The sequence below is a fragment of the Xenopus laevis genome, chromosome 2S (genome assembly GCF_017654675.1).
Source record: "Xenopus laevis strain J_2021 chromosome 2S, Xenopus_laevis_v10.1, whole genome shotgun sequence".
Taxonomy (NCBI): domain Eukaryota; kingdom Metazoa; phylum Chordata; class Amphibia; order Anura; family Pipidae; genus Xenopus; species Xenopus laevis.
In genome coordinates, this window is record NC_054374.1 from 96,959,314 (window position 1) to 96,981,869 (window position 22,556).

The 22,556-nt window shown below is 35.7% G+C and overlaps 1 protein-coding gene across 29 annotated transcripts in view; it reads left to right on the forward strand.

Annotated features, from left to right (window-relative positions):
- The window catches only part of LOC108708946 (target of Nesh-SH3), a 198,040-nt gene that overhangs the window by 82,542 nt on the left and 92,942 nt on the right, over positions 1-22,556 (forward strand). For 28 of the 29 annotated variants that reach the window (XM_041584160.1, XM_041584157.1, XM_041584152.1 and 25 more), the window contains exons 7-8: positions 13,500-13,551; positions 14,915-14,986. The exons of the other annotated variant lie outside the window; for it this stretch is intronic. In XM_041584160.1, the coding sequence (XP_041440094.1) occupies positions 13,500-13,551; positions 14,915-14,986 (124 nt within the window). The remainder of the gene's footprint in view (positions 1-13,499; positions 13,552-14,914; positions 14,987-22,556) is intronic. 29 annotated transcript variants of the gene reach the window in all.

A 22,556-nucleotide genomic window follows, 5' to 3' on the forward strand; every position in this document is an offset into this window, starting at 1 on the left:
GTCATCCAGACATAAAAAGCTGTATAATAAAAATCCTTTTCAAATTAAACATGAAATCCCAAATTCTTTTTTCTTTATTAAAACGTTCATAGCTGTTGTAAACTCATTTAAAAATGTGCCTGCTCCTCCTCTATGCCTTCGGTGCTAAAATCCCTCCCCCTCCCCTGTGTTACCCCCCCTCCCTTCTCCCCCCAACCTACCCCCCCCCCGGGCAAATGCCCCTAACTTGTTACTGACCCCCCCGTGCAGTTCCTCTCCTGTTGAGTTTACGGCAGCCATGTTCGCATGTACGCTCTTCTTCCTGTATTGCCGGCATTTGGTGGTTCATGCACAGTAGAGGGATTTATCGGTAAGGATCTACTTGGCATGCGCCGAAAGCCACAAAGTTTCCAAAAAAAAGAAATTGGAAACCTCGTGACTTTTGGGCGCAGGCTCAGTAGATCATTACTGGTAAATCCCTCTTGAAGGGGTTGAATCCTCCTTTAAGCATAGAGGTGAGGCAGGCAATTAACTTCACTTTCCATTCAGTTGCTAGATCTCACTGGTCTCCCCATATTCCCCCAGTTCTCTTAACCATTTTATTGTGTAACTTGTGCATGGTGATGGAAATTTGGTCCCCCATTCTGGTGCACAAACAAGACTCTGAGATGATGCAGGGCTTGCCTTAATAACAGTGTCCACAAAATGGCTCCTGCCTCCTTGCTATAATTATGAATTCCCAGACTGATGGAAACAAGATTTGAAATAATTTATACGGTGTAATTAAAGTTCATTTTGCTTGACTAACATGATAAAATAGGATTTGGAATAATCTTTTTGGGTGAGTCCCCTTTAAGGTATGGAGATCCAAATTACAGAAAGATCCAGGGTGGCCCAGGTCCCGAGCATTTTGGATAACAGGTCCCATACCTGTATTATATACTCTATATAGAAATAAATGCAATGCTATGGCAAACTCTTACTTTATTATACAGACATATATATTTTACATGGCCACACCTATTTTGTAAAAGGTATAATATACAAATTATTTTCTAGAATTAGGCCCTTTCAGATATTAAGGCTTTCATTTTCATCTGTTTTTGTTTTTTAATGAGAGGTTTACTGCAGATATTTGTATATCTGATGGGAGATAAAAGGAAATTTATTCTTCCTTCTGCAATCCCTTTAGATCTCCATAAGTGTGGTGTTTATTACTGGATAACAACACTGACTCAAATGTTGCTTATGGGATAAGGTTGTAAATGAAGCCAAGCATTTTGACATCTTAGAAGGGAAAGATATGAAGCAAAGCAGGATCCATGCCAAGATCTTCTGGCAGAGTTTGCTTAAGGAACAGTAAAACAAAATGGCTACCCAGCTCTGTAATGATACAGATAATATTTTTTTTAGTATCCAGCAATTTAACAAATATAAGTGGGTAGAAAACTGTAAATGAACTGAATACTGAATTTAAATATAGCCTACTTTTGATTCTAGGAATGAGTTTTGTCATAGTGAAAAATAATTGCCATGCTATATACAGTGAGCTAGTCCTGACTGTTCAGGAATCCCATTCTCCCTCCAGTCAGTGCCCAATACTTAAGAACCCAGAAGCAGTGCTTAGGTACTGGGGTTGAATTCACCAGAGAACTATCTGCAAGTAGTTTATGTAAGGTCCACCGAGGTAGGGACTGATATGAATGATGCACGTACGATCTGTTAAAAAATTCTGCTCTATACTTGAATCACAGAGCACCAGGGAGAACATCACTTAGTTAAAAAACATTCTTTATTTTTAAGAATTAAAAGCACCTCCACACACAGGGAAAACGCGCTTCATGGTGTCTCACCACTTTTTCAGAAGCTAAAGATGGCCCTCCCACTCTACACATTTCAAACCAAGTTACATGCAAGCCATAAAAAAACATTAACCCTTTCATTGTAGTCCAATCTTCATCCCAAAGATTCCCTGTTAATATCACCTAAAGGTGTTTTGTTTTAAGTTGGTAACTATAAAAAGCCTAATTTTCAAGCAATTTCCTATCCTGATCACCTTTCCTTATATTAAACTTGGGTTTATCTATAATTTGAAACTGTATCTTCATGAACATGTTTCTCAAGCACGTTTAGTCAATGCAGATTTATAATCCCTTCTTTTAGTTGCAGAAATAGGCTCCAATACCAATACACGTCTCACAGTTTTTCCTACATATTGGGAGCCACAAATGCAAGTGCCCAGGTATATGATTACCTTTGACAAACAATTGAAGTATCTCTTTATCTCATAGGACCTGCCTGTATTGGTACCAACAAATTCCTTATATACTTTTAAATATTGGAAGGCCTTACACCTAGGCCTCCCACATCTGTAGTTCCCCTTGTAACAAATCCACAAACTAGACCCTTCAGATGCATTCAAGCTGTAGGTACTCCTAGAGACTCAGGATGATTGATCCCTACCTCTTTTAATTGTTTCTGCTCTTCCACTGTGAACCAAGTACAAGGCTGAATGTGTGACTGTCACTCAACCTGCATGCCCTTACATTATCCATTATACCTCTCTAAACCCCCCTACCACCACCACAATTCTCAAATGATCTTACATTACTAATGGGAGTGTATAAACCAGAATCTCTATTATAATTAGAAATACTTATGTAAAGCTTATATATACAGTATTACCTTGTTTATATTTATGTTTATTAAAAGCAATTATAAACACTTACTTGATGCCCCCTCACAAAACGCTCATCACTGCTTAGAAGAAGAACCTCATTTACAAATAGAATTTCTTAACTATCTGTTATAGAATTTGGGGAACTGATTTTACTTCAACTAATGCTTATTCTTACTGATTCAAACTTGCTTTAAATTTCTACAACACAAATGAATGCAATCACTACCTGCAATAGGATACATCTTCAGAATAAAGCCTTGCTCCCACCTTTGTGATGTTTCCAGGAGAAGAGGTTTGTCATATCTTGCATGTAAGTTCACATAGAATGAAGGTTATGCTGCTTCCTTAGGGAAACCATAATATTTAAACAGGGCATTTACCAGCAGAAGCTTTTTTTGCTGTGGAGGTAACATGATTTAACACGTTTGACAGTATACTAGAGGTTAATTTTCACACGTCAGTACTCAGTTCAGTAGTGGATTACAGTGTATAACCTAATCTTGGGAAACGATGGTGCCAAATGTTTTACTTAGGTGTGAAATATCTCGTGCTTGGATCAACATGATTGGCTTTCTAATAGACACTGACTGAGACACGTTATTTTAATCACATAGAATAGCAATATTAATGTCTATTCTGTAGTGCACAATGTCCAACAGACCGCAGCACACTGACACGTTGTTTCTTGTGAAACTTTTGTGATTTATTGGCTCAGTAGACAAAAAATGCAACGTTTCGAGTCTCACAGGACCCTTTATCAAGCATATAGTTACAATCATTACTCTGTGTTAAATAGTGAACAGGGAGGGCGGGGAAAGGTCAGGGGGAGTGGTGGGCGGGAACATCAATTACAACAAATCACATTTTTGATACATATAGTGTGTAACAATCAGATTATCATTAGACATAGTGTTTAGTGCCCATCTTCATGAGTATCATAAATAAGTGCATCAAATACATATAGTATCATGTAAAAAATATATTATTTGTGCTAATAAAAAATCTCCACTGATTAAAACCATTAAAAATATTTTTTATTGTTTATTTTTAAAAATCTTTAGAAAAAAATTTTTTTGTTTATTCATTTTGCTGGAATACCAGCAGTTAATCCCTGTTTGAACATAATCCTGTGTATACAATCTCGTTTTCATCATTTTAACAATTGGACAATCTGAGATGCTCATATTACCTTTCTTGCAACTTTCTATTCCATGACTCCTTTTGCAGAAGGTAATGATAGCACTCAGAATTATCCGATTCCCAAACCATTCTTATTACCCTTTAGAAAAAAAGAAGAAAAGATCATTAGTTTTCAAGGAGTAATAAGTATAAACTTCAACAGTCTAGTAACCTACTGATTAATAAATAAAGCAGGAGTGTAATCTCTATTCAATCCTCTAGGCCATACCGTGTCAAGCCTGTGAATCCACTGCATCTCCAGTTTGTGTAGCAACATCTGTCTGTCCCCCCCTCTTCTGGGTGGTTCAGCTGAGTCAATTATTTGAAATTTAAGTTGACTTATTGAATGTTTTGCTTCCTCAAAATGTGCAGGTACAGGTAATGTCGTTAACCCCTTACGGATAGTGGATTTATGTTTCGATATTCTGTCCTTAATTTTTTGGGTCGTTTCACCCACATATAAAAGTCCACAAGGACATTTCAATAGATAAATGACATAAGTGGACTCACAGGTGTAATATTGCTTGATGGCGTATTTCTTGCCCGAGTGTGGATGAAAAAATGTATCCCCTTTAATGACTGAGTTACACTGTGTGCAACTCAGACACGGGAATGTCCCGAATTTTGGCTTCTGTAAAAAACGAGTGTTTGATAGTTTATTGCTACCCACATCTGCTATTCTGTAGTGCACATGAATACTATTACTGTTATTGTACTTATATTATAGTGTTGCTAAAGATTATAGTAATGCTAATATATATATATATATATATATATATATATATATATATATATATATATATATATATATTTATTACAGTATATCACTGAGTCCATGACCATATAAAAGCATGAGGTGCCAGTGAGTCATGTGACAGAAATGACAGCATTAAGCATTGATTATAACTGATGACATCATTAAGAGCTGTTTATAAGTCTGTAATTTATAGAATATTCATGGTTCTTGTGTATTATAAAGTGTACTGAGTACCTCCTATTGTAAAATATAAGGATATTATAAGTCACTGAGGATTTCCATGACCGTATAAAAGCCGAAGGCTGAGTGCTTTTACACAGTTCAAGGAACTCCAAAGTCACTTCTAATATCCTCATATTTTCCAACAAGAAGTACTTTATTTCTTATTATACACAAGTTTTAGTGAGTCATGTGACAAAAATTACATCACTCAGCTCCATTTATAACTGATGACATCACTAAGAGCTGTTTATAAGGATATCCGTTACAGGATATTCAAGGCTTTTGTGTATTATAAGGATATAATACACAAAAGCCATGAATATCTTGTAAATGATATCCTTATAATCGGTGAGTTCTGATGTCATCAGTTATAAACGATGAGTTCTGATGTCATTTCTGTCATATGACTCACTGAAACTTGTGTATTATAATAAATAAAGTACCCCCATTTGCAAAATATGAGGATATTAGAAGTTACCTCGGAGTTCCATGACCTGTATAAAAACACTAGCCTTGTGTTTTTATATGGTCATGAAACTCCTCTGTAACTTATAATATCCTTATAATTTATACTTTATTCACTATATCATTTACAGGATATTCATGACTCTTATATATATTTATATATATATATCTTATAAAAAACAAAATCATTTTGACAAGCATAGAATAAGGCGCTGTCTTCGCTTTAGATCAAGGATGTCAAAATAATTCTGTTTCTGTAAAAGACTAAGGATACGGCCACATGAATGCGAGAATCCACTCCCAACTGTTGCTCTGCCTGCACCCTTAAACATTACCTACACCAGGGTGCAGGTAGACGAGCCAAAATGTGAAATTCTGCATTTCGAGATGAAATCCACAGTGTCTACTCTCAAGCTAAGGCATTTGTGTCCCCCTAGCCTTTGATTGCTTGAGCAGATTTGGCCAGTGCTGATAAATTTGTCCCATATCTATAGCATATGTCAAGGGGGATAATTATTAGTAAAATCTTCCAGTCCAGTAACATCACTGAACCATATGCATTTTACATTATGTATGCACAGTAGACAGTCATGATAACATTATTTTAATATCATGCTGTAGGACAATTGATGAACTACAGATGGTTGGCATGTTGCACAATATTATAAATGTACAGTACATACAACCCAGTGCATCCTTAGTTTCACACAAGGTTTACTGACATGAAATTTTATGTAATAAGATTTTCCTATATATTTTGTGCTATGCTTTTCTAGACCCTGTCCATGCAACTAATTCAAATGCATCATGGCTGTGGACTGTGTAGCACCTGTACAACTGTTTGCAACCACAGAAGACCCAAAGGCATGTGATTACGAGAAAGCCTTTTTCTCATCACTCCACTGACCTGTATTAAATCACTTTTCAGCTACTAACATATGTATGTATGTATGCATATTTTAATTACATACTGCTACTTATGTACACAGCATTATACAGCAGAACAATACATGAATGAAAAAAATGATAGGGGGTTGTTACTATAATTAATACAAACTATGATTAAAAAATACAAATAAATTTAGAGCTTACAATCTAAATGGGAGGGTATCACAACGGACACAAATAAGATGATATTAAGTATTGCAGTTTACAGTGGGTGACACTGCCATATAAGTGCCATAATTGCAATACAGGTATTGGATCCACTATCCAGAAAGCTCCAAATTATGAAAAGGCCATCTCCCATAGATTCAATTTTATCCAAATCTTTTAAAAAAAACTCCCTTTTCGCTGCAATAATTAAAAACAGTACAGGTATAGGATTCCTTATCTGGAAACCCAATATCCAGAAAGCTCAGAATTAACGAATGGCTGTCTCCCATAGACTCCATTTTATCCAAATAATCCAAATTGTTAAAAATGATTTCCTTTTTCTCTGTAATAATAAAACAGTAGCTTGTACTTGATCCCAACTAAGATGTAATTAATCCTTATTGGAAGCAAAACCAGCCTATTTGGTTTATTTAATGTTTAAATGAATTTCTAGTAGACTTAAGGCATGAAGACCCAAATTACGGAAAGATCCATTATCCGGAAAACCCCAGGTCCCGAGCATTCTGGATAACAGGTCCAATACCTGTACCTTGTATTTTATCCAAACTAAGATACAATTAATACTTATTGAAAGCTAAACCAGCTGATGAGGGTTATTTAATGTTTACAGGATTTTCTAGTAGACTTAAGGCATGAAGATCCAAATTACAGAAAGATCTATTATCCAGAAACCCCCAGGTCCCGAGCATTCTGGATAACAGGTCTCATACCTGTAATTTTAAACTGTTACCTTTGATCAAATTTCTCTACACAATCTTCTTCTTTCCGTTTTTACAGAGGTATGGGGTGTGGTGCTAAAATTACTTAATAGAGCAACGTAATATAAGGGCACAAAGGGATTAAATACTTTGCCCAGAATAACCTAGCTTGATCCCTGAGCCTGACTCCTTGTATTACTAAGTGTTGGAAAGCACTACGTCTCCTTTCCTGGCTCTTAAAAATAAGCTCTTTGGTGAGAGATGGTAGGATACTGTTTCAGTTATAGAAATAGAGATGTAAAATAAATAGATTGTGTATGACTTGGTTATACACAATCTCTTCTACTTATTACTGTACTATTGTGGATGTTGCTTATGTGGGTGGGGGAACACAATCCGCCTTTGACATACAGAAAAACTGCAGGATATTATCTTCATATTTATCTGCCAAAAAACACCCATGATCATATCTCTGTGTATTTGTTGTATAAAGAAAGCAGTGTTTAGATCTACTGTTAATTGCAAACAGAAATTATGTTAAAGGTTTTCATTTGCAAGTTAGAACAATGCAACAACACATATCTTCTGTTCCTCTTCTTGTGTTACTGTTCTTAGTTCCTTTGCTTATTATCTACAGGGGAACTGTCACAAAAAATGTAATATGAACTTTATCCCATGGTAATAAACTTTCAAAATATAATTAATAACAATTCTCTACCATTTTTAAAATATTTAAATTACTCTTCCATATATGCTTCTTGGCAATCTGTCTCTGTACACAAATGCTTAGGACTTTTTAATGCACAGAGGGGAGCCCATTTAAGATTGCTCTAGCTTTCAGACTCCAGCAATCTTTAAGGAAACTCCGCCTGAGTTAATGAACTCACACTGGGTTTTGAGCCCAATAACCTCATCAATCTTCATTTTTTTTAAAAGTTTGGTCTGAAGGTTCAAACAATCTTAAATGGACTCCACACTGTAGTTCTAATATATCACTGGTATATGCTCCCTAGAAAATATTAGTGCTACTGTTTTTTAGAATAACTTGCTATGACAATAAAGCCTAAATGAAGAGAGACAGATTGAGGAGAGGGGCTACTGAACTTTTTTTTTTTTCATTTTTAGGAATGTACTTATTTCCATATACCCATACAGTATATAACTTCCTTTAGTAAATATACATTTACTTATTTTAAATGTATATTGTCATAATACAAATATGAGAAACCTTATCCTCAAACCTGTTTGCTCCTCATTGCAGGAAGGCCATCTTCAATAAAGTCCATTTTAAGAAAATAATTAAAACATTTTTTAAAAAAAATATCTGTAATAATATAACAGTACATTGTGCTTGATACTTGAAAACACCAAATTGCAGGTATTCCAGATAAAAGATAATTTACCTGTAGTATGTGTATATCATTAGTATGTTTATGCCGTGCTTTACAGATATTGTTCATCATTTACACCAGTCCCTGTCTCAGATGAGGTTACTCACATTCACATAACACATTAGGGTTATTTTCATTTGGAACCAATTAACTTACTTACATTTTTTTAGAAAGGAAACCAAAGTACTTATTGGAAACCCGTTCCTTAAATTCCCCTACATCTCATTTACAGGAAATGTACAGCACTAGCTCCCTTGGAGGTGGAAAGTTGGACTACATTCAAGTTGAGGGAATTTCCAACTGGGTTTTTTGTGCAAACTGTGATAATATCTAACAGTACATGATTGGTCAGGTATCCCAAAAAAACACAAGTAAAGTAAGAGCATTGCCTCCTATTTCAAAACACAGGATCCTACTGTACGTTCAGTCCGATCTGTCCCAATTTAACACAGTTCCACTGACTCTTACTAACATTTCATAGGCTGTCATCGCCCACCTGTCAGTCCAGATCTTACTCATATTTTAAAACCATATTCTACTTAGTTAATTGGTCAGTGGCGTAACTAGTTGTTACTGGGCCCCATAGCAAATTCAATTTAGGGCCCCAAAATATTTATAAGTTGGCCTATTTTACCAAGATATATTAAAATTGCTAATTAATTAGGGTCTCACTGGGCCCCCTACACTCCTAGGCACCCCTGCAACCGCAGGGTCTGCTTCCTCTATAGTTACGCCCCTGTAATTGGTCCTTTTTCATATTTCATTCACATGTTAAGTTGCTAAGTTTTCATCTCCAGCAAACTTGCCTATAACCTATGCTACAGCAATTGAATGCTGATATTTCTTTTTGCCCACATAAGCAGACATATTGATCCTTAAGAGAGTGTTCCTATAATTTGAATTTGAATGTACAAATTAGAATTTTGAATTTGGTTCTGTTTTAGAGAGGAATTGGTTTTCCTTTTGGATAATCACTAATAATACTTTGTAATACTACCAAGAGTACATAGTTTGTTTCTAAGTACTGTAACTAGAATGTTTTCAACAAGGTACAACAGGAATTATAGTTTATTGTCCATTGTATATTCCTGAGAAATTTTCTCCTAGTGGCTAATATGGCCTTGTTTGCCTAATAGGCTATGGAGTTCTATTCTCAAGATGCATAGTGAATTTGATATTTGGTGGCATTGTGTTTAAGAAATAGTCATGTATTAGAAATTGTTTGGGATAAAATCTACAAAATGTTTTCGATTTCTTAAAGCAGTATGGCCTACCTCTCTAGTTGACAAATGCCCAAAAGGGGAGGTTTGGGGGGGACATATGAAATAAGCCACAAAATAAAGAAATGCCAGAAGTATCCTGGAACATAAAGAACATACCAGCTATACATATGCAGCCATTTCAGTCTAACATTCATTCATTTATCTATCACATGTCTGGATTATTTAGCAAGAAATTGCAACCCTCAGAGATCTTTTCACACGAACAGACACTGAGTACATTAACCAGGCACTGCAACTATACTACAGAAAACTACAAACACTGCTTATAATTAACAAAAAGAAAAAACTGCAAAGGCTTAGATTTTAAAGTGACCACTCTGCAGATCCAACTGAAGCACGAAAACACTGTGTAATAAATTTATCCGACTACTCTCCTACTAAAGAGGAAATTACAATACTTTTGAAGGGGCTAACATACTTCCCTACAAAAGCAATGGATACAGCTGAACGCTGCAAAGACATGGAGGAATTCTTTAGGAAACTGCACCTTAAGGATTTTTTTTCATGACAGGCCATCCAGTGATTCTGAAAAAAAGTCAAGTGGACACCTCCTGCAGGCATGAATCCCAAGCTAGATCAATGTGTAGATTCATGCATAGATGCATAGATTCATCCTGGCCAAGCAAAAGAAACAGAACAACAAGAACAACAAGGACATAATCAAACCAGCCAAACATCGCAGAGGCCCACAGACAGCTATCAAACTCCAATCACTATACTAAACTAAATACTGACCCCACAATGGCCTATAGGAAAGAACTCAAAAACGTAATCAAGACACTACCAGACACTCAATCACATCTGTTAGATTTGGTAGCAGAGAATCCCATAACAGGCATCTTCCTAAATCCTAAAGTCCACAAGGAAGGTAACCCTGGACGACCTATAGTATTGCACTTTGCACCCCAATATGCCAACCTCTTCATGGCAAAACTAGAAGAGGATTTCCTCTATACCTGCAACACCAAGCCTTTGACATACCTCCGATATATAGATGACATATTCATAATCTGGACAGATACTGAACAAGAACTGATTCAGTTTCAGAAACAGTTCCAATATTTTCATCCAACTATCAATTTGAAACTGAGCTACTCCTCCACTCACATCCACTTTCTGGACACAACCATTCACATCAGGGAACATACTATTCAAACCAAGATATAACGAAAGCCAATGGACAAACCAGCATATCTAATGTATGACAGCTTTCACCCTGACCACACTAAACACTCAATAATCTAAAGCCAGGCTTTATAATATAAACGTATATGTTTGGACACTGCGGAAAGGAACCACCACCTCAAAAAACTAAAAGCAGACTTCATCAACAGGGGCTACTACCCCATTATTATAGATCAATACATTCATGCAGCCACCAGGATTCCCAGAATTCACCTTCTACAGTATAAACAAATCCCTGAAATAAATCGGGTTCCTGTTGTGGTCACATACAATCCACAGCTAAAGACCATCATAAAAATAACCAGAGATCTACAAGGTACACTTCATAAGGACGAGAAGCTCAAAAGCTTATTCCCAGAGCCACCACTCCTAGCATTCAGACAGCCTTCCAACCTAAAGTCACTAATAACAAGAAGAGCCTTATTGCACCCCAGCGAAAATGGAACATACCCCTGTGGCAAAAAACAATGTAAAACCTGCCCACACATCCTGACTTCAGACAAAATACCAATTCTGTACACATTAGAGGAATACTGCATCCATGGTCAATACAATTGTTCTTCTTCCATTGTAGTGTACAAAAACACTAAATGCATAATAGGGGGACTGTATATAGGAGAGACTGAGCAAAGTCTGAGAAAGAAAAATACATACCATCGAAAAAGTGTGGGAATACAAATCAATGGAAACTTTCAATTCTCTGAAGAAGGGACTAAACCTGGGCCTTGGATTTATGGAGTCATTTATACTCAGCCTCTTGGACCCACATTATCTTGTACCTTATCTGCTTGTCTCTTGCAGATCCCCTCGTAAATTACTTTAACACCTTACACATAGATTGATATTCCTTTTTGTTGTCATTTGACCTATGAGCTGAATGTTGTATACTGTATATAAGAGAGAACACCACAGCTTCATTGTAATCAGCTTGAAAAAGCAACTAAAATTTTCTGACAGCTTGCTATGATTATATTAGTTAGCCAATAAAGGTATCACCTTTATACCACTTTTGTTATTTTTTATTTCAAAAGGGTTTATCTGTAACATTTTTACTGGCTAACACAATATAGCATATTTACCTGCAATGTCTGGACACATAATATATTGGTTCCATAATGCTATATTACATAATTTTTAGTTTGTTTTACTTGCTTTAGCTTGTAGTTGTTCCCTGCAGTGTCTGTTTCCCCCAAATTTAACTTTCTGTTATACTAAGGGGCAGATTTATCAAAGGTCGAAGTGAATTTTCGAATTGAAAAAAATTTGAATTTCAAGCTATTTTTGTGTACTTCGAGTAGGGAATAGTCCAAATTCAAATATCGAAATGTATCATGTACTGTCTCTTTAAAAATCCAACTTCGACCATTCACCATCTAAAACCTGCCGAATTGCTGTTTTAGCCTATGAGGGACCTCCTAGAACCTATTTGGAGTCAATTGGTGGACTTTGAAAAATCAAAGTTTTCTTGGGAAAACTTCTAATCGAATTCGATAGTGTGCACTATTCCTTCAATTCAAATGATTCGATTGAATTGGGCCGAATACAGACCTATTCCATCAAAAACGGACCTATTCGACCCAATTAGAAAATGAACCCTTGATAAATCTGCCCCTTAGTCTAGACACTGTCTAGACTGTTACCCAATGTAATCTAGAGAGGCCCACTATCTCTTATGCTGTTCTCTTTACCATTTCCAAAGCTCTGTGCAGCAACTGTTTTTTCCCTATATAAATCCAGAGTTGAAAAGGTTTTGTTTGCAGCCAGCCACACAGATAAGGAATGCTTCACTGTAAGCTGACATGCAAAAACTGTTGCCATGTGGACCCTGAACAAAAATGTTACAACATTATGACAAGGGTGTCTGCAGGAATAATAAACATGGAGCTTTAGAAGAAAGCATTTTCAAAATAAGCTTTTGCATAACCAGATGGCATTTAGTGATTACCTGTTTAAAAGCAAACATCTGTTTTTTATGGGCAACTAGACATGGTATAAACTTTTTTTTATTGCATTACATTGCTACTTGTAAGTCGGTAATCAAAATAAATTCCCCCGCCCCCCGTTGCTTCCATTCATTTGAGTGGGAACCAAGGGCCACTGAACAATAATAGAATGTGTCAAGAGACCTGAAAGGTCTCATTCAAGTGAGAGTAGTTGGAGGTGAGAAGCAGCATTTTAATCAATGCCATAGGTCCTTTCCTTCATCGTCTTTTAGCGACCATTTTTTTCTGCATTTGCAATATCTAAGAAAAGTCATGAATGCCTGAATCTTGATCACAGGAAAAAAAACATGATTGCTGGAAAGTATTGGTTTAAAAAAAAAAAAGGCACTGATATGTTTTAGCCATAATTTTTATAAATTTGTAACATGAATATTCATGTTCATTAATCATCCTCTTAGAGTGCTTTTAAATTGAGCGGTAAGAGAGACAATGGGGGGCAATAATTTGCAAAGGAAATATAATGAGTTTGCCTGTATGTGGGTTTATAAATTCTGCATAAATGATATTTATGTTATATTTTATTCCTAAACTATCTTTGCAGATCGCTCCAGAAGATACAAAAGCATTAATTCCTGTAACTATGATTAAGCAAGGTAAATGTTTTTAACAGCTGCTGATTTTCATTTGAGTTTTATTAATAAAGCTGAGAACAAATAAGCAGAAGGAAACCCCTTCAACTAAAGTCCTGTGTGGGTCCAGTCAGGCAGTCCTGCGCCCGACACAGCAACCCAACCTCTACCTACTAATATGTTCCCCTACCTAGACTCTCTACCTGACCCAGTCCACAAATAGTTCTGTCCCAGGCCCCCCAAACTGGAAGTGACGTCACTGTGAACTGGAAGTGACATCACGCTGGAGCCTAATCAGATGGTTAAGGGAACAAATTGTACGATTACTTCAGGGGAGGGTAGGAAGGACCAGTACCACACTGTAACCTGGTACCTAGATGGTTTAACTTCAGACAATCTTCATGATTAGGAAATCTGAACTTTCTGCCCAAAAGGTGACCACTTTGCAGGTTTCCTGTAGGTACCCGACAGGACTCTACCTTCAACTATTCCAGTGCAGTGTAGACAACTGCATCATGCAAAGAACATTAGACAGGACCATTAGGAGCATTTCTTTTTAGGGGAACTATAATTTATACATTTTGACCAAGTTTTCAGTAAGAAAATCTGTTTATTAATATAAGTGTAATCAGTTTGTATTAAGTAATAATTAATTGTATTTTGACATATTTCACACTTTCCTAAACATCTTTAAAATATGTGAATTTTCAGCAGTTTATCATTACAACACTTTCCTTTCTGTCAAGAAAACCATTTAGATATAGTTTCAATAGCCATAGAGGCAGCTATTGACATATAAATGTCCAGATAGTACCTGCACTCTTCCTGCTGTTACATTCGTCGGTGCGTTGGTCTAAAAGAATATGTAGCCTTCAGAATGGACCAGCACACCATATATATATATATATATATATATATATATATATATATATATATATATATCTGTCCCGATTCCGCTTATAGAAATGAGCCAAATAAAACTGAATACCTCTAAAAAGTTTACTGGACAATTCATACCGAAAAAAATCCAAACATTCTGATTGGATTGAAAATGGTCCATTAGGTTCAGCGCAGCTCCCATTGACTTCTATAGCACCTCGACAACTTTTACATAGCGAAGTTTTGCCTTAATAATTTTTAACGATTTTTAGAAATAAAGGAAAACACAAATTTTTTTGAGATTCATGGGGAAAAAAACACAATTTGATTGTTAGTAAATGGGCCCCATAGAGTGAGAGTAGTGTTCGCTTAGAAAACTTTATGAACCAGACACATTTGCAGCAGCAATAACCTTAAGCACAGTTAGACATAATTGCATGTTTGCAATTGCGAGGTTTCGTTTAAATCCTTAATGATAACTACAGTACAATGTTTCTCCTGTCCACAGGATTTTTGAATCTTACACATTTTATTCAACCTAAAACCACAAGTGAACCTACAACAACTGAAAAACACAAAGGTAAATTCAACTTGCATGTTATAATATTTCGTATGAGTACTTAAAAAGTTAAAATTGAGTGTACCTGCCACAGCATCATGTGAATATCATATCCTATTGCCCACTAACTAAAATAAATTGTCTTGAAATCTAAGGTTGAAATGTAATAAATGTAATACTGTTCATTAGACTATTATTGCATTGTGAATTTTAAGGCAAGTTTGCATCATAACAACGTTTTCAGTAAGCTGTTTTATTATATACACTGCACACTGGTGCAATCTATAAAATTCACAATATTTCTTCCAAAATGATAAAAAAAAATCACCAAGGGGCAGAGATTGAGGTCCCATCTGAAAAAATGGGAGCTGTAAACAAATGAGGTTTGATGCTTAGACTTTGATTTGCCTATGTGGTAACGAGTGTTGTAAACAAAGAACAAGTACTGCAAGTTATAAAAATGCACTGAACATTCCAGCCATACTAAAACAGAAAAACTAACATTACATGTTACTAAAAATGTTATATTTAATTAAGGAAAAAGGGCCAGTGTTATTTCTTCCATAAGGGGCATAAGGGTGCCCATTTCTTGTAATTTGTTGTCAGAAAATTGTTGCAATAAATGGCTAATGTGGTTTTATACTTAGATTTTGCTTTGTCTATGTGTCAGCCACATGCAGGGAACATCCTTGTCAGATCTTTCCAAACAATTGTGGTTTAGATCCCCTGGCAGATTTTATATTAGTCTTCTCCAGCAATCAGCAGGCTCTTTCAGTCCTCCAAGCAGCCCTTTCCATGGAAAACATTCTTTAGCTATGTCTTTCCAGCACTGACAGACTAAGGCTTCAGCAAGCCTGCCTGTGTTCCTAATTGTGTCTCTGGAAAAAATGTTATATGCATCTCCCTGGTGTGATTCTGCCCTAAATACAGAAATCCAAAGTGTTTCTTCATCCCCAAGCTTTTACTTAATCATATGTAGTATGGTATACAGTATATATATATATATATATATATATATATATATATATATATATATATATATATATATATATTTATATATCTACAGGAATAGCGACACTCACGGGACTCTTCTGAAGCTTAACAAATGTGATACTTTATTGGAGACTCAACGTTTCGATCCCCCACAGGGATCCTGACGACGATCCCTGTGGGGGATCGAAACGTTGAGTCTTCAATAAAGTATCACATTTGTTAAGCTTCAGAAGAGTCCTGCGAGTGTCGCTATTCCTGCAGATATACCATTACATGTTTGCTGGCACCCGGGCATTTACACAGGAAACGGAGTGTACCTTTGGGATTCTCCGTATATATATATTTCTGTCTATATAGATATATATATATATATATATAGATATATATATATACTGTGTATATGTGTATAACTTATTTTACATCCTTTCTGTAAGACAGATATGGGACCTGTTATCCAGAATGCTCCGGACCTGGGGTTTTCTGGATAATGGATCTTTCCATAATTGGGATCTTCATTATTAAAAAATCATTGAAACATTGAATAAACCCACTAGGTTGGGTTTGTCTCGAATAAGGATTAATTATATCTTAGTTTGGATCAAGTATAAGGTAATGTTTTATTATTACAGAGAAAAAGGAATACATATTTAAAAATTGGATTATTTGGTTAAAATTGAGTCTATGAGAGATTACCTTTCCGTAATTCTGAGCTTTCTGGATAATGGGTTTCCGAATAACGGATCCCATATCTGTACTTTATATGGTCGTAATAATGTCCCTATTAAAGAGAAAAGCCCATATAACACAGAGTAATCCCATCATATTTGTATCTTTTATACAGCACTTCATTCCTTTTCTTTAACACTTTAGCGAAGTTCATAATCATCATTTATTAATAAAGTGGCAACGCATTGTGCAGTGCTTTACATTCATTTATAATGATCAGGGGTCTTCCATTAATTTAAAAACAGGGTTATAAAGTGAAATAAATTCAATACGTATTATGCCCTAGTAAGAGTCAAATCCAAGACAGTGCCGTGTCACAGTGTTATGCCAAATTCTGACTATAACTGTGTGATTATGTTGTGGGATCAGTAATGGGAATATCTGTCTCTCACATCAGCACATGGTACATTCCATTGTCAATTCATAGCCTACCTAGAGTGTCCTATTGCTGCTGATTTAAAATGTTTTTAGTTCAGTCTTTCTCTTATTACATACATTAGACTGGAGTTTGTAAAACAGCCAAAGTTTCACTGACCTGGATAATATGATTTACAAACCAAAATCAATATGTACACACACATGTTCACAGGTTAAACAAAATAAGGGACAATGATTTATGTTTCAAATTGAGTAAATATTAAAGGCAAACTATACCCCCAATAAATGCATTTAGCAATGCAAGCCGCAATAATTAATTTACTTAAACATTTTTTATATACTGTATGTATGGCACAATTTTGTTTTAAAGGATCACATATTTGTGGTTAATACGTCTTACAACAGGTCTGTGATTTTCAGACTCCAAAGTTTGGTAGATACATGGAGGGGGACATTTACTAAGGGTCGAATATCGAGGGTTAAGGAACCCTCAAATTCGACCCTCAAAGTAAAATCCTACGAATTCGAATACCGAATTAGAAGGATTTACCGCAAATCCTACGATGGAACGATCAAAGGAAAAATCTTTCGATTCGAAGGATTTTAATCGATCGAAGGATTTTCCTTCAATCAAAAAAACCTTAGAAAAGTGATGGGGAAGGTCCCCCTAGGCTAACATTGTACCTCGGTAGGTTTAAACTGCCGAAGTATGTAGTCGAAGTTTTTTTAAAGAGACAGTACTTTGACAGTACTTTCGTTCAAATCGAAGTTGAAGTCGTAGTCGAAGGTCGTAGTAGCCTATTCGATGGTCAAAGTACCCAAAAAAATACTTTGGAATTCAAAGTTTTTTTACTTCGAATCCTTCACTCAAGCTTAGTAAATGTGCCCCGGAGTGTAGATTTCTCTTACTACAAACGCCTAATAAATTAAAGAAACTACAATTTTCAGTTCAAAATTGACTTTTTTTGCTGAATTCCATCAACTTGTATGACATGTGCCAATAAGGGAGTGAGCTGGTTCCCACATTTTTTGATTAATGTACATCTTGCAGGGCACAGTAGAAGAACTGAGATGGTATCCGTTCTACTGTATTTGCATATAATATATATCCTTGTGTGTTTCAAAAATGTTTTTAATAAAAAGCATGCACATACAGGATTTAAAAGTAAACCTTTTAATATAATGATGTGACCCCTAGACATTGAATTAGAGCATGCTTTTTATGTTAAGCCTAAATCAGGTTATATTAAATCAGGTCCTAAAACCATACCTCCCAACTGTCCCGCTTTTGACAGTCCCTCGTTTGTACTGGAAAGTCCAGATTTTCTCTGCACTGAACAGCCAAAGTTCCTAACTTAATTGCCGTTTGGCAGAGACCCCAGAACAGTCACAGCTGCAGATAAGATACTTTTGTAACAATTTTGAGATAAGCAAATAAGTAATTGTAACAATATAAGATAACAGGTCTTTTGGGAGAAGTTAGACTCACAGCTTCATTATCAAAACTGTAATAACTGAAAAAGACCACAGAAATATGTTCAAACTTTCATAACCTGCCAAATTATGTAAAATGAATATGGTAATTATGAGGTGTGGCCACAAAATGGGCATGGTCAAAAAATGTGTCACTCTTTTTATATCCAAAATGTTGGGAGGTATGCTAAAACGTTAGGTACTTTTCTACAACTAGAATGTTTAACTATTTTTGAAAATCGCTATTGGGGAACTGTTCCCATACCTTCCAACAGCCCCAATATTGACAGCTCAGCACGCTGTCCTGGGTTTCTTACTGATATGTTCAGAGTTCTTCTTTGATCTCCTACACTGATGCCTGAAAAAGATACAAAGTTTCTTAAACTGAATTAAAATAAAAGTCTCTTTGGCCCAGAACACTGAGCATCTGCATTTCGATACATTTTTAACAATTTAGGATAAGCAAAGAAACAATAGTAACCATTTAAGATAAACGGTATCTTTGGGAAACTGAGACTCGCAGCTTTTTCATCTTCATTATCAAAACTGTTATAACACATAAAAAATGGCCCTAAACTCCCGGAAATGTGTTCAGACTTTCACAACTTGACAAATTTTGTAAAATGGACATTGTACTTAGGGGGTGTGGCCATAAAATGGTCATGGTTTTTGTTTGTCCCCCTTTACATTTTTCAAATGTTGGGAGTTATGTGTTCCTCCAAAAATGAAAGTTTAATATAAGCTTCAGCACACTAAAATAAGAAGCTTTCTAAATAATCAAGTTTATCTTCGATATCCCCCCACTATATCTCTTCATTCTGTCTTCGTGCAGCAGTTGGGTGACAGATAGTCATTGGCAGTTAGATCCAATGTATCTTATAGGGGGGCTTCCTTTCTTAGCAGATGTATTAGAGCTCATTTCTAGTACAAACGAAAAATAACTTTTGCCCGAATTCTGCATGTAGAGAGATATGATGTCTAATTATTTTAATAGAGTGAGTTCTAATACATCTTCTTGGCAAAAGTAGCCCCCCTATAAGATATATTGGATCTAACTGTCAATGAATATCTGACACCCAACTGCTGCATGAAAAGAGAATGAGGAAAAACAGATGCTGCGAGAGGGATAGTGAAGATAAACTTGATTATTTCAGAAACAGTACAGAATTTTTTATTGATTGTATTTAGAAAGTTTCATATTTCAGTATGCTGAAGCTTATATTAAACGTTCATTTTCGCGATAGTTCCCCTTAAATAATTAATTGTAATTATAATACAGCATAGCGCTACTATATTACTGATATGAGGGTGCTGAACCAGAGGGCCAGTACGATATTCTTTTTTAGACCTTCCTTTACAGATTTAGAATGAGAACAAGTGTATTGACGATATACTGTAAATGAATCATACTGAATTACTGCGACCATGACAGCTAGTACTGAGAGACAGTAACTGTTTACTTTACACTCGTTGTGAGAGAATGATTTGCGGCTGGATGTCATCCATTATGGCAGCATTTCAGAATCTGCATTGATATATTTTTGTTCAGTTTCTACACAGCTGTGGCAGTTCTGGCAAATCCTTAGGTACTTTCTTCTATTTTTGGCCATATTCTCCTTTTAATAAAAGCTCACAGAGAGTCAATTTCTGAAATAAAATAAATTGCTGTATAAAAGTGATCTATGATGGTAATTTTGGTCAGATGTGTTTATATCATCACCTCAGAATAAATTCATTGGAGAGATAATATTGCTCTACAATTCATAAAGCTTAGGAAATTATTTTTGCTGCTTACAGTAAATAAATGCAGATATTTTCCATATTCATTGTGTTTTAGCCAACTATATTGTTAATATCACAAATATCACAAATATATCACACTTATATCACATATATATATATATATATATATATATATATATATATATATATATATATATATAGCAATATATATGGTATATTTTTTATACTTCACTGTACTAGCCCAGAGGTTCAGCAAACCACTAACAGTAATGATTCAGATCATCACCATTCACAGAAGTTTGATCTTGTGATCTTGTTAGGCCATCTTATAGTTTCAGTGGCACTGCACATGTTTAGTGTGAAAGGGGCATCATTAGGATGCAAAGCTTTAAAGCAGGGATCCCCAACCTTTACAACCCATGAGCAACATTCAGAAGTAAAAGGAGTTGGGGAGCAACACTAGCATGAAAAATGTTACTGGGGTGCCAAATAAGTGCTGTGATTGGCCATTTAGTAGCCCCTATGTGGATTGTCAACCTACATTGAGGGTCTGTTTGGCAGTACAACTGGTTTTTATGCAACCTAAACGTGTCTCCAAGCCTGGAATTCATTAATAATCACCTGCTTTGAGGCCACTGGGAGCAACATCCAAGGGGTTGGAGAGCAACATGTTGCTCACGAGCTACTGGTTGGGGATCACTGCTTTAAAGGAACAGTTCAGAGTAAAAATAAAAACTGTGTAAATAGATAGGCTGTGCAAAATAAAAAATGTTTCTAATATAGTTAGTTAGCCTAAAATGTAATGTATAAAGGCTGGAGTGACTGGATGTCTAACATAATAGCCAGAACACTACTTCCTGCTTTTCAGCTCTATAACTCTGAGTTAGTCAGCGACTTGAAGGGGGGCCACATGGTACATATCTGTTCAGTGAGTTTGCAATTGAGCCTCAACATTCAGCTAAGATTCCAAAGCAACAGATGTGACCCATCTGGCCCCCTCTCAAGCCTCTGATTGGTTACTGCCTGGTAACCAGCGTAACCAGTCAGTGTAAACCAAGAGAGCTGAAAAGCAGGAAGTAGTGTTCTGGCTAGACACACCCAGTCATTCCAGCCTTTAAACATTCCATTTTTTGCCTAACTAACTATATTAGAATTTTTTTTATTTTGCACTGTCTATTTACCCAGTTTTTATTTTTACACTGAACAATTCCTTTAAGCCTAAGATTTAGGATTGCAGGAAATCATTAAAATATTAGCAGAAAATAAAGTTATTGAAGCCATAATAGAAGCTGACAGGGCTTATTATAAATCATTTCTGAGAATCCACTGGTTTCTGTGCTGTTATGTAATTTTAATATAAATTAGATACTAATCAGTCTTAGAATTAAATTAATTTCCTAATCTCTGGCAACTGACAGCAGCCCTGAAGATGCACAGTGAATCAGCAGAAGAGAAAATGGTGAGCTTCTCAGCTAAAATGGCCTTCAGCTTAATCCGAACCCCAAAATATCAGATGTAGCATTTATTTAACCTATTTTTTTATTAATTCCCTTAATTCCAAATTGTAGTTCTTGTGGAGAATTTTAGTTTGGTTTACTTACAGTTTCAAATCCACAAACACTTTCACCATGGATAAACAGTGTTATATAGTTCCACAGGTCTTATGGAAGCCCAGAGACTTTTGATTGTTATGCTTTAGGAATACATGGTATGTATTGTCACTCAACATGTCATTCTTAAGCATGGCTTGCTTCTTCAGAAATATCTTTATAGGGGTTCTTCACCTTCAACCACTTTTTCTCTGTTATTTGTTTTCAGTTCACCAGAAAAAAAATACTGACTTTCTATTTTCTATTTGTGATCCTTTTTCTAATACTGAAGTGTAAAGTTTCATTTTTCACCTTCTAAAGCAACTCTGGGAGGGGGGGTGCCGACTCTTCTAAATTCTAAATTGATAAATTTAGTTGATACATTTCTTAACTTTCATTAAAGGCAGCTGTTAGAATTGGTGCAATAGCTGTTAATATTCCACAGATGAAAAATGTTTCAACTAATGTAGCTACAAAATGTATCCAATTGAAAACAGTTCAGAATCTGCTCCTGGATCACTGAGCTTCCAGACTGAGACACCAGAGAAGGAACGTTAAACTTTAAACTTAAATTTCAGACCAACGATAAAAAATAAAAGATGGAAAGTAATTGAAAAAAGTCTTTATTTCTGGGGAACAATCTGAAAACAACTAAACTGAAAAAAGTGTTTGGAAGGTGAACAACCCCT